Raw genomic sequence first — 12,888 nt, 5'->3', positions numbered from 1 at the left:
TCGGCCAAACTTTTCCAAAAAATTCCTAAAAATTCCCTTTTTGGCCTGCTTTTTTTTCTAAATTTTGCCTGCGATTTTTTTTTGAAAATCCGCACCCCCTCGAGAAAATCCTAGATCCGCCCCTGGCTTATCATTTGAACTATTTTTATAGGGGAGGGGACTAGTTAAAGAGATCCGATCTAACATAGTGGCAAAGAACGATGACTCAGGGCGGATTTTTGAATTTTTTTCCAATCCTTTACAATTTATTCTCTATTTTGGAAAACGCAGCCACAATTATCATATTGGAATGAAATGTAGCACAGTCAACAGATTAAAAAATTATGATTATATTTTTCTTCCTTTCGCAATTGTTAAACCAAGCAACTCAGCCGTGAAAGACATATGAAATTGAGAAATATTCAATGGGAAAAGTCAAAATGACAAACGGGATGAATTATTTTTTTTCTTAAACAATATAGGAAAATGCAACCCAGAAAATTGCGCATGGCTAGGGATTTTGTACCGTAGAAAAGGGTTTTCAATCGTAACTTGGGCTTGAAAAAATTTTAAAAAAACTCTCTTGAGTGAAAAACAATTTCTGGCTACCTTAGCTTAACATCAGAGGCTCTTAGTTAATTACAATATAACAGAGTAAGTTTTGATGGAGGAGTTACAAGATCTTTTCGCTAATGAAGTATCTAATGAAGTATTTAATGATACTTTTCGCTAACAAGTATCATTAAATCATCATTTTTTTATTTAATGATGCTTTAAAAGAGGCTACAGTTATTGCGCTTGCAAAGCAATGGGCCTATTTTGTTAAGAAATGTTATTATATTCTTACAGAATTTCTTTTATAAAAGTTGATGTGTTGCAGGAGAGAGATTGCTCGCTTGAACAATTGGTACGAAGAGGAGCTGCAAAAACTCAGGGAACAACTTCAGTCTGCAGAGGACGAATACGTGAGAATATTCTACATTTCCAAATGTTTTTCTTGATATTTGATTTTCTGATGGTCTTAACGTCAATGCCAAATCAATTTGATATTAAACGATGATATTGATAGGTTTGATTTTTATTAGCAAATTTTCAGGCCGGACTTGTGAATTAATAAAACTAGGTAACATATGCGAAAGTTGAACGTGTTTCCAATACTTCATGCAATATAAATATGATTGATGTTTTGTGGGCATTTTTTTCATCAATTTTGTGATTTACTGTAGAGCATTCTGTCTGGTCGTCAGTCGAGGCTGAAGTCGGCTGTTGAAATTGGAGCCGAGCAACAGCGTCGTGTAAAGATGCAGGCAGTGAAAGGCGACAACTTCGTAGCCGCGAAGTCGGGTGAAATTTCAGAGGCGTTCGTGTATTCCTACTTCCCGAATATACCGAATGATGTGTGGAATTTGCCATTTAATAGCAAATGGGCTAAACTGGTCAGGTCAGCTTCTGAAATTCCAGCAGTGAAGGAAAGCAGAAAGAAGTGAACTTCGTTTTCATTCAAGTCTTTAAAACTCCAATCACGCTGTCATTTGGGTTGAATTCTTTTTATTTAAAACCAAAAGTATTTCTTGTATTTTAGTATCACGTTCAATCAATCGATGCATATTTGAGTTATATCGATTTAAAAAGTCATAGTTTTTTTCGATAAGTTTTGTCTCTTTCCGGCTCCAAGCTGACCCGAAAGTCAAATCAAAACCAGACGGGCAAGTTATTAATGTTAATTGAATAACGGTGTGCTAGTTATCGAGGTTTAATGAGGCGTGTCATTAGCTAATTATGGTTCCAATTAGACGTCGCCTGTCATTTCTGGCTGGTTGGTCTAGCGTGCATTAATTTAGTAATTTGATTAGTGGTCTAGTACATTAAGGGTGGGTTGGTGAAGTTGGCAATTTGTTTACAGGGGCTAAAAAGTTTAAATCAAATTTGTTTCTGGAGGAATTATTTGTTTAAAGCCTCGCAGATCTCGCAGTAGACAAATGGCGCCAGGAGACAGTTAAACCTAGATGGCAGGGATAAAGAGGGACTTAATAAATCTAAATTTATGCCGGTTTAAATTTCATTTTATTCCTACCTGGTCCGTGCCAACATATGATAGTACAATTATTCGCATATGAGTTAATTTATCGGGCTTTAATCGAATAATGCCAACATTAAAGTGATACGTACAATCATGCTGCGTCTCAAAGAGACCTCTAATCCCACTCTAATATTTTACTTTATTGGGTTAAGCGATCGGATTTAGTTAAATTGTCCAATAACCAACAACATAACTAACAGTTCTCAATCCCACCGCTTCCCGCTGAGGAGTACCAAACAAAGCCCTACTATAGCAGCTAACCAAACGCCCAAAACTATACAACAAAGCTCCTCCCCTACCGTCAATCGCCATTCACTACCAGCAACCCCTCACCTTTCTCCTTTCTACCCCCTCCCCTCCCCTCCCCCACACGCAACGCTTTCCATTGTGCTCTGCTCGATCTCTCTTTCAAGATTTACAAAAGAAACAAAAGTTCCGACTCTGAAAAATTGGGATCACCCAGGAGCCCAAGAAACCTGATTTATTGGGAAACATAATTTTAGTCTATTTTTCTAATTTTCCATGTTTGGTAAATTGGAGTAGTGTAAAAATTTGGCCGTACTTGTAATTAGGGCTATATGTGATAAATATGTGTTGTGTGTAGTGTTAAATTAGACGTGTGGTGCAATGTTGACACATTATCTGATATAAATATTAGGCCGCTTTCACTGATAGAAGCCCTCACGCCGAGCTTACCTTTCTTCTCTCCTCAATACTCTTCTGTCTGATAGACTGTCTGTCGTCTGCCCAGATCTGCATGCACCTTGTCCAAATCCAATTCCAAACCCCCCACAACCTCCGTCCAATTATACCTGATCTCCCTACAATCCCAACCATAAACGCACCACTCAATCGAACGCCCACAAAACCGAACAAGCTTACTGAATCTGTACATTTCTACAAACTGGACAATTTGCAATTATTTGTCGCATTGAATAGACCTTGACCCACCCATTCCTTCAATATTTTTCATGTTCAACGGTAAATTATGGTATCCTTGCCGATGTTGTGACTCCTAGGAGTGTCCATAAGGGAATTTCGGCGAATTGAGTCAGCTATATTTTTGGGCTCAGTGAATATACTGGGAAAAGGTAATGGTGGCAAAGTGCAGTTGATTGAGCATAGACCAATCAAGAGGTACTATTTATCGAATTGGTCTGTCCGGCTCAGTACCGGATTGTGCTCTGGATTCCTCCGACTTGTTCGCCTCTCCCGTCGCTAGTAAAACAATAATACCTTTCTCAAACTTGATTTGCCCAGTTTGCTATTGTAGCTTCCCTGGCTTAGTTTCCAAATTTCCAGAGTTTCTTTCCTGAAGAACTTTTGCTTTTTTGATTGCACCTCGACGTTGGCGATTGTCAATACCGGAATCTGATTGGATAAGGTGGTTGTTTTTGTTGTAAAGCGAGGAAAAACACGGAAGTTGGTGACTGTTAAAAGATAAATTCTCCAATTACATATTTATTAACACTTTTTCTAACTTAATTAATGTCAAGCGCGTTTGGTCGAAGTAGTAACAATTGGAATTATTCGAAATAACGATCGATACCGCCGGCCTGTTTTGAAAAGCCAATACTTGAAACAACTTATCGCAGAAAAACATGTCACATTTCGCGATTCAATTTACTCAAATAAATCTCAGATCCTAGAATATTATACCTCATAATTTTCCACTTTGCACCAAAGTTTAAGCAAATTTTCCCCGCTAGTTGCAGAAAACTCTAGCAGACAAATCTTAATCAAAAATAAAACGAAAACAACAAGGCCCATTTTGCCGCTCAGCACCCGAAAACATCAATTTAATGAGATTGAAAATTTAATTTTGTTACTCTAATTTTTCCTTTTAGAGCAAAATTTTCGTAAAAGGTGTTGAAATAATTTGAAAAATTCGCTTGTTTATTTATCAGTTTGCAGCCAGTATAAAACTCTGAGAGTATTTGGAAAAAAGGAAGAAGATATCTCCCTAATCAGCCCAAATTTTCAATGGTTATCAACAGTAGCTCGTTCTACAAACCAGTACTTAGTCTAACGGGACACCCAATTCTGGATTTACAGCAGCACAGTAACATCTCCTCGAACTCATTCGTAGCGCCGGGTGCCAGCCTGAGTACTAACCCTTTCTGTCTGCCCAGTTCGGGGGCAGCAGGGGGAGGAGGGGGAACAGCAGTGGCGCCCTATTGGAGTCCGGCCCTGATTGCAAGCGCGACCAATCACAGCTTGAAGTCAGATGTCGAGATGAGCAAAATCGGAGTTGAGATCTCAGAAGAGAAACTACAAGGTATGGAACAGTTTGTTTGCTCTAGGCAAGAACTGTCGTCAGGCTTGCGCTTTCAAACGAAGCACACGGTGTTCCAATCACAGTCAGCCAAAAAAATGAAAACTCTTCTTTTTCATTTTTTTTTTCGTTAATAATCGATTGTAATCTCTCTCATTGAAAAAAATTAAAATCAATTCTTATAATTTTTAATCGATTTTAATGCTCAAAAATCGATTTTAATCTATTACCACTCCCTCTGCTTGCGCATTTTGTTTTCGGCCTTGCCTCTGAATTGCTTATATTCTATGCTTTTCATAGATGTTGGTTTATTTGAAAAACAGAAAAATCGTTTCAGCAGTTTTCTAATCGACTGAAACTTAAAACGGTTTTTTTTCTTTTTTTTTCATTTAGACTTGATTCATGATGCACATTTTAGTTTTTGTAGCCACCGAAATATCAACACATTGTCCTAGTTTCACGATTTTTTGGAAGTGTTATTATCACTTACCGCGGGAACCTTTCAAATAAAATGAAGGGATCTCTATGAAATTTGCGTTTCGTTGTGAAACTTGTCTAGACGAACCAAAAGTGACAATACATCTCAGTTTGAGAGATTCTGTTATTCACAGAAAATTAATCGTCTATAGAATATAAATAGAAAATACTTTTGATGAGACAAAAAACATTATAATTGTGTTTATTCAATTAAAATCGATTTAAAGAATTTTTATGTATGAACTGTAATTAATTATAATAGATTATAAGAGAATATAATCTCTTGGAAAGCAGAATGATTATAAACGCTTTAAGTAACTAATTTTGGTGATTATAATCAATCAGTACTCCGTTAAAATCGATAGTCGAGCCCAAAATTTGATGCGGGAGGGATATCAAATGTCTAATTTAGTCAAATTAAGATAAGCGATGTTTGCAATACTCTCCACTTTCTCTAAACGCGGATGCGGTGGAAAAAAATGACTGAGAAAGTAATTCAACATAATTTATCAGCAAATTATTTGTAACAAACATTTAGTTATGCGTAAAAATGTCATTTTTTCTGATATTGCGTGTATCATATAAAATCAATACAAATATCAGACACTGAAACAGCCATCAGAAAGTTCAGGGCTCGCCCTGATATTAGCAAAGTTTTGAGAAATTTTGATATAAAGCAAAGGGGTTCCACGGAGCGCACTCGCAGTTTGCCGAAAAATTAGTTTACAATTTCCCGAAAATGAATAGACATTCATAGGTGGGGTTGGATATGGTCACTATTAATGCTGCAATCAGTGTTCATTTAAAGGCATTTTTGTTTCTAATTCATGTGAAAAAATGTTCATTTCATTTCAAAATTGTTATACAATTAAATTACAAAAATATTTTGAATTAATTGTTAGCTTACTGTTTTAAATTTTCAAATGACAAGTCTCAATTTTAGTCCCTTAACATTTACACTTTTCCGCAAACTGAGAATGCGGCTCCGTAGGTACACATTTTGAAACCTGGCTGCACAAGTCATTGTTTTTCAAACTCAATCAACTGCATTTCCTTTGCTGAAATGGATTTTAGAAGATTTCTCGATTCTCGAAAAATTCGGGATCAACCTTACATTCACACACCGCACCCCCTCTAAGTGACCTACTCTAGTTTACCCCTCTCTTAACCTCTCTTAATTTTAAAACTTGATTGCGTATAAACTGCATTTTAAAAAAGCGGGCAGAATATTTTGCTTTAAAAATGTCTGATTCGGAATAGATACTTTATACTCTTTAATACCCGAATTTAATTTTGATTAGCTTTTTTGTTATTTAGATCATCTTATTTTGCCATCAAAATTACTTTCTGAAAAATCCACATTTCATCTCCCTGTGGCTGAGGAGTTGTAAGGTTGATCCAAGCTTCACAACAAAAAACTGACTCAAAAAATTTCCGTTGATTGTTTGAACGAATAAATAAAGTGAAAGAAAATAGTTGAAAAAACAAAAACAAAACATGCTCAAAATAAGGTTAAATTGATACGCCGAGGTTGAATTAACTAACTCTAGCTGTGATTTTCAGACAAACAACTTAGTCCACTTCTCAAGTCAGAAGGTGGTGCTACCCTGGACCGCTCACGGGACCATCAGACAGGGGAGGGTGATGAATTTGAGGGGGAGGAAGATTTTGAGGACAGTGATTCTATAGGAGGAGACGGGGGTTCCACTCGCAGCCGGAAAAAGAGACGCAACCGGACTACATTCACACAGGTAGGAAACATAGAAATAATTAAACAAATATTAATATAAAGTCATATCAATTTATAAATAAGATAGGTTCCACTGATTCCGTAGTTCTGCCAGATCTTAATTTTCTAACCCACCAAACTTGTTTTTCAAATAGTATAAAAAACAAACGGAGTGCTAGTATGGTCGAAAAACTTCAATCTGTGATGTTTTTCCTCACCTTGGATAAGAAAATCAACCTCCTGGCTGCAAAAAATAAGGAAATTCTTTTTGCCCGAAATGAACGGCTGGCCTCTTTTTTCTCTTTTTTCTCACATTCAAACTTTCTATTTTCAAAGTTGTGTTACGTGTTAGTATGGCTAAATACTTAAAATGTTACGATAAATGTATAAAAGGCGATTATGTTCACAAATTTTAGTTTGTTCACTATGCGAAGTTTTATTGCATTGAAAGAACCCTAGGAAAGTTTTTAGTAATACAAATTCAAAAGCAGCCTATTTCTTTTGCTTACAAATAATATTTTCTGTGTTCAGGGTCAGCTGGAGGAGATGGAAAGGATCTTCCAGAAGACACACTACCCAGATGTCTATGTGAGGGAACAGCTGGCACTCAAGTGCGACCTCACAGAGGCCAGAGTACAGGTTAGACAAAAATTTAATTAAATTACTAAAGAACAGAAACAGAGAAAACTTGCGGTAAAGAACATTTTATATTTAACGGCAATTTTTAAATAAGGCAGCAGACAGCGGTTACCATTCCAGTTACTGGAAACCCATCACAAAAACTGCGCACAATAGTTTTTGGAACAAGTCTTACACTATGGTGTTTTATTCAGAGGGATAGATTTCTTTACTCAACTTATATTTTTGTTTGTATTCAACTTTAATGAGGAAAGTAATTCTTGGTTGCAGCTGGGGATTTAGCAGGGGTTGGATCTCTTGACTACCCAAAAAGTTCCCCCTTGGTACTATTTTAGCACCTCCATTTATGGCTGACTGGCCCTAAAACTTTTCAAAAGACACCTTCGGCGCCAATATATACTAAACTTCATGGAGGAGCGCGCGCCAAAAACATTGCTGTTTTAAAGCCAAAATTATCAAAAAAGGGCTCAAAAACTGCATTTTTGACCCGTTTTTTTTAAATTGCCTGCGTCGCAGAAAATTTTGTCAATATAGGTTCCTTATAGTTTTCTCGCAGCGCTAGCAAATCTTTTTTGGTCGACATAATAATCAGAATAAATTGTTTCTAACCTAATGTTACCATTATAATCACAGGCTTCTTATTTACTTATTTACAAAAATATGGATTGGGAGGACGCCGCTAGCATGCAAGAGTCTGTTTTTGGGCGACTAAAGTAAACAAAAACATAGACTGTTTCACCCTAAAAAGGTCGACAAACTAATCAAATATTCGTGAAAAAACGTTTTCCAAAAAAGCAAATATCTGATTTATAGAGATCGCTTTAGAGATGTTTTGGCATGAAATCTGAATCAATTAAAACGGTACAACTTTTCCCCTAAAATTGCAGCATTTGTTTTAAGGATGCCAGGTTCAGTAATTCAAATTCTCAAAAGAGTTTGTTTATTTTTTTTGTTTTCATTCATTTCCATTTTTTAGTGCAAGAGTGGCCGCAGGCTTTTCTCAACATGCTTCTTTCTGTTATGGTCAGGGTGTTTTTTTGTCAAGGGAAATACTGAAGAATTTTTAACAATCTATTTTGGAATTCTTTTTGGCCATCTGGAAAATGATGGTGTCCAAAATTTCACAATTACAACAAATTCACCAGCGAACATTTTTTGTTACCTTATGGTGGATTCAGGTAAAAAAATTTTCAGCAAATATCTACCCATAGTTTTCTATTGCGAAAGATGTTTTTTCTAACCCATTTCGCAAAAATTGGTGATATTTTTGGACACTTTCTTCCAGCAACCGGCCGAATCGGCTATTTATCATTATATGCTTTGAAATTTGATTACTAATACACTTGATAGTAAATACACTTGATGTTTTTTTAAATCTATCGAATGAACCGAAAAAAAACCATTTGTTTTTACAACAGTATTTAAAAAAATCCATTTCACTTAATCAATTGTTTTCAAATCAAATCGTTTTCTGCAGCTTTAATGATGCATGATCAAAATGTTGTTTAGTTCTTGGTTCAGGGTTTTTTCCCTAATAAATGTGAAGTTTTGTTGTTCCGACTTTCGAAGAAAGTGACAGAGTATTTGTGATCAGTTGGTGTTTTTTCTCAAAACAACTTTTGACTCTTTAACTGGCCCGTTTGATGAAACTTTTTTTAAACTATGGGGTTGGTATTGATGGTATTGATATCGAACGCTAAAAAATACCAGTGACCTTTTTTTTTAAAGTATCTAAGAGCTTAAATATGTGGAATCCCTTATATGCGAAGGACCAAATCGGAAAAATAAAAAACAAACAATCTGATTCCAGTATTTCGAAATTCCAAAGCGTGAAAAACTCTAAGAAAACTAATATTTCCTGGGACTTAATATAAAGAGGGGCCGAACATAAAACGGCAGAAATATGCAAAATTTTCAAAATGTCACTTGACCACCGGTGAACTGGAAAATTTTTTATATTTCAAAGGTGTCATTATGAAAGAAGCAAACTATTGTTTTATTTAATTTCTTTTGTTCGAACCGCAATCGATTCATTTTAATCATAGTCTTTCGACTGTTTTTGTTTTTGATCCTTCGTCCATTCGGTCCTTCGCGCACGAGAATAGACCCCCATACGTTTGGGCTAACTTACCCACAATGATTCTAAGCTTTCACAAGCTGTTTACATCTGGTGCTCAAATCTAGTGCTAAGATCGTCACCGCCCATCCCGCGCAAAATTTTGTGTTTAAAAAAAATCGATGAAAAAATTGAGAAAAAACCTGAGAAAGTGTTTATTTTTGCTGAAAGTGCAATTTTTGTAAAATAAATACCTCAATGTTTTCTGTGCAACTTGCCTAGGTTCAAGACTGACTCCAAGAATCCTATTTTAATTTGAAAGTTGCGCTCATGTTATATAACTATTATGCAAGTACGGATAAATTGACGTGGCAAATGTTTGAAAAACGGCTCTTCTAGCTTGCTTACTGATTAATTTTTCAGCAATGGCAAATTGCAACATACGTTTTAGTAAGAACCTTTTTAGACGTTGTGAATGGGATATTCAATTGTTATGCTAAAGTTGTTTTTTATCGAAAAAAATTGTACACTTCAAGTTCTCAGACTGTTTCAAGTAGTGTTTTCTGTGGCTAAAAAGCCAAAAAACCATCGCTTTGAATTTCCAGGTTTGGTTTCAAAACCGGAGAGCGAAGTGGCGTAAAAAGGAGAAACACCAGCAGCTGCGTTCTGGCTTCCACTCTTCGGGAGGTGGAGGGGGGACTCCTTTCAATCCTGGCGGAGGTAACGCAGTCGCAGAAGCCTCTCTCGCAGCTCATCGCAACGATGTCATCACTCAAGTAAACATTTTCTTAAAAGAACTTTTGGTCAGTTTGTAAAATACGATAAATTCGAAATCAGAGGAAAATCAAAGAAATCAGAAAAGTACCATAGAATTGAAAGGTGTATGAAAAAGGAAAATTCTACCAAAACAAAGAAAACCATTTACGTATAAATTCAATTATGATAATCTACGTATTTTGTGCATGTTTTCCAAATGATTCTGAAAAGTTTGGTTTCAGCAGCTTTCAAGTACGTGGCCTTACAGCGGCGCCTCCGGAGCAGCGCCTGGACATCTGGCGGGTGCAGCGGGAAGCACTCTTCTGGGCGGAAACAGCGCCAACCCCTACTCTTCCCTCTCGGCTTCTGCCGCCTCCAACCCCCACCAACAGGCACAGGCCGCAGCAGCCTCCTTCTTCCCCAACTATATCATGGCCGCCCAACAGGTACCAACTTTAGTTGCAGCGCATCAAGTCAAAAGTCTACCCCTCGATTGATCTTACACAGTAAGATTTTTTGTTTCACAATAGTGGATACAGAATCTTAACAACAGAATCAATTGTAAAAATTTTATTTGAGTTGCTTTACCACTAATGCGGCTCATGATAAACTGCGGCTTTTAATGGTGTTTTTTATCTTTCGCGCTAGTGAACTAGCAAAAAGAATTTTTCTTAAAAGAGTTGTTCGATTTTTTTGGGGCTGAATTAGTCACCATGGCCTTTCCTTGCATTCACATCATCACGCTACGCTAAGCACGCCCAAAACAAACAGTATTTAAAAAGTTATGAATGATTTATCGATTTGTTGAGTTGTGTGAAAAATCATCAGCACTTAAAGTTGTTCTCGTTGAAGGTGGCAGTTGCCGGTTACGGATGTCTCCCTCAGAGTTCCGTCGCGCAGCAGATGGGATCTAACTCGATGGTCCCTGGATCCCAGTTCACGCCTTCAAATCAAACGCCACAATTCCCAGGGTACGCGTATAGATGTACCAAAACTAACGTTTTTTGGTACTCTGAACCTTTTTGAATTAAAAACTCGACCTTACTCAAAATTTTTTCTTCGTTTTGTTGAAAAAATGCAGAACGGTTCTGCCCAGGGGGATTTTCTTATTCAGTCAATTTTTGCCGATCAAAATAATAGTTTCTTAACGAAAATTATTTATACGCACATAAAGATATCAACTCTACCTGAGTTCAAACTTAAAAAGATATTTTACATTCCAATCTTTGTAAAGTTCTGGGGTCTGAAAACTGCCAATTTGAGGGGCGGGCCTATTAGCAACTGTGTCGATTAGCATGCCCATGTAAAATAATATAGTTTGAAGGTTCGCCGTTTTTTGTTTTGCTTACTCAAATTTCAAATTTTGAACAGCGTGAACTCAGCCGAAGTTTTAAATAAATGAAAATGAAATATTAAATCCCGTAACAAATCACCTCGTTTTCGATATTATTTGAAATTTTAGGCTAATTTGCTTTTCTTCTGAAAGCACACCCAGTTTAAACAATTATCGCATGCTAATAGGCACACATGCTAATCGCTACACCCCCGCCAACTTGGCCAGCTTTGAACTAATTTATGCGCGATGTGAAGACTTCACTTATGTCCAAAGTTTTGGTTGTAAAATACAATTTTACCAACAACTATTCGATACCCTTTAAGGGGCAGTCGGAACACTCAGAGCTTCGCCCTGCTATACGATCAGTCCTGTTTTCTTTCTGATAAAACATGCGAGTGGCTAAGTTATTGTATCAAACATGTTATCAGCGACATTATCGAGTTTAAACCTCTGATAGTATGCCCTTATTAAGAGCGTATCCGGAAACGAACTCTTCTTATTATTGATTGAAGGAGAAGGCTCATAGCATAGACTTATTAAAGTAGTAACTTTAACTGACTAATCAGGAAACAGAATGATTTAAACCGGATACTGTTCCTTTTATGGGTTGTAGCGCCATCTTTTCAAGAATCAGAAAAAAAACATGTCCTGAACGTTAAAGTTTAAAATTCTTGAAATTAAAAAACTCTACACTGAAATTTCCTACACTAAAATTACTGCTTTTTAATTTTTTGAATATTTTATATATTCAAGGATATTTTAGTTGTTAAGGACGAGAAAGTGTTATTTTAATTGCTGATCCAAACAGGAAATAATGCGCAAGTTTCACTCCATTTCTCAACCACCTAATTTTGAGCTTAAGTTCGCTAAGCCTCTAGTTCAGTAAAAACTACTTTCCAAAAAATAAATACAATAATTTCAGAAACATTTGTCACTGTTTCAGAATGTCGTTTTTGGGCAGCGGTGCATTCGCCCACCCGTCTTTGATGTCAGCAGCGGCCGCCTCTTCATTCTTCTCCTCCCCCGCAGGCGCTGCCTCCGCCCAAAACACTGCCAACGCCCATTCTGCCACGCCCTCAGATCTGTTCACGACGGGGGGAAGTGCAGCAACTTCCGTTCCTATGAACAACTTGGACCCCAGAAATAGCTTTGCAAATTTCAGATTCAATCAACATAAATCCTTGGACGGACGATGGTAAACACAAAAAAAAAGACTGCGAAAAAACTACTTATTTAAAACATCAATATTATCATTTGGGGAGAAAATAACTTTTAATTAACTTTAGATGTAAGCTATACCTATGACGAACCAAATGGCATCTTGAGATTTAGTTTAGAATGTGGAATTCTCAGCAGAGGTCTGAACATTTGTTCCACAAAAAACAGAAAAAAAAATTGGCAAATTTTTCTGTAGTAGAGTTCTACATATGAAATCATTAGTACCTTCTTTTATCACCCACTAAAAAATTGTGGGTTAACAAAGCGACATAAATACAAGATAGCCTGTCAATGTGAAAGTAGCGCAGAATTTTACGACCACGGTTATCATTGCAAAAAACTA

At 36.6% G+C, this 12,888-nt stretch overlaps 2 protein-coding genes across 4 annotated transcripts in view; both read left to right on the top strand.

Moving 5' to 3' along the window:
- The window catches only part of LOC134844187 (myosin heavy chain, cardiac muscle isoform-like), a 52,269-nt gene extending 50,708 nt beyond the window's left edge, over positions 1-1,561 (top strand). For both annotated transcript variants that reach the window (XM_063860753.1, XM_063860752.1), the window contains 2 exons: positions 860-944; positions 1,206-1,561. In XM_063860753.1, the coding sequence (XP_063716823.1) occupies positions 860-944; positions 1,206-1,466 (346 nt within the window). In that variant the 3' untranslated portion in view covers positions 1,467-1,561. The remainder of the gene's footprint in view (positions 1-859; positions 945-1,205) is intronic.
- A 1,675-nt stretch (positions 1,562-3,236) lies between these two features.
- Positions 3,237-12,619, top strand: LOC134843920 (cone-rod homeobox protein-like). Of its 2 annotated transcripts, none has more exons than XM_063860263.1 (7): positions 3,237-4,337; positions 6,375-6,562; positions 7,072-7,179; positions 9,841-10,011; positions 10,237-10,437; positions 10,844-10,962; positions 12,271-12,619. In XM_063860263.1, the coding sequence occupies exons 1-7, from the start codon at positions 4,043-4,045 to the stop codon at positions 12,524-12,526; spliced, it is 1,338 nt and encodes a 445-aa protein (XP_063716333.1). In that variant the 5' UTR covers positions 3,237-4,042; the 3' UTR covers positions 12,527-12,619. The 2 variants fall into 2 exon arrangements, with proteins under 2 accessions (XP_063716333.1, XP_063716332.1); XM_063860262.1 differs by having other exon boundaries at positions 10,234-10,437.
- Positions 12,620-12,888: the final 269 nt, after the last annotated feature.

Source organism: Symsagittifera roscoffensis, chromosome 4 (genome assembly GCF_963678635.1).
Source record: "Symsagittifera roscoffensis chromosome 4, txSymRosc1.1, whole genome shotgun sequence".
Taxonomy (NCBI): Eukaryota; Metazoa; Xenacoelomorpha; order Acoela; family Convolutidae; genus Symsagittifera; species Symsagittifera roscoffensis.
This window is presented reverse-complemented; position numbering and strand designations above follow the sequence as displayed.

Excerpts from the sequence above, each read along its gene's own strand:
- LOC134843920 (XM_063860262.1), top strand. The coding sequence starts at position 4,043 with ATGGTTATCAACAGTAGCTCGTTCTACAAACCAGTACTTAGTCTAACG. Across the intron at positions 4,338-6,374 it reads CTCAGAAGAGAAACTACAAG|ACAAACAACTTAGTCCACTT; the intron begins GTATGGAACAGT and ends TGTGATTTTCAG. Across the intron at positions 10,438-10,843 it reads ATATCATGGCCGCCCAACAG|GTGGCAGTTGCCGGTTACGG; the intron begins GTACCAACTTTA and ends TTCTCGTTGAAG.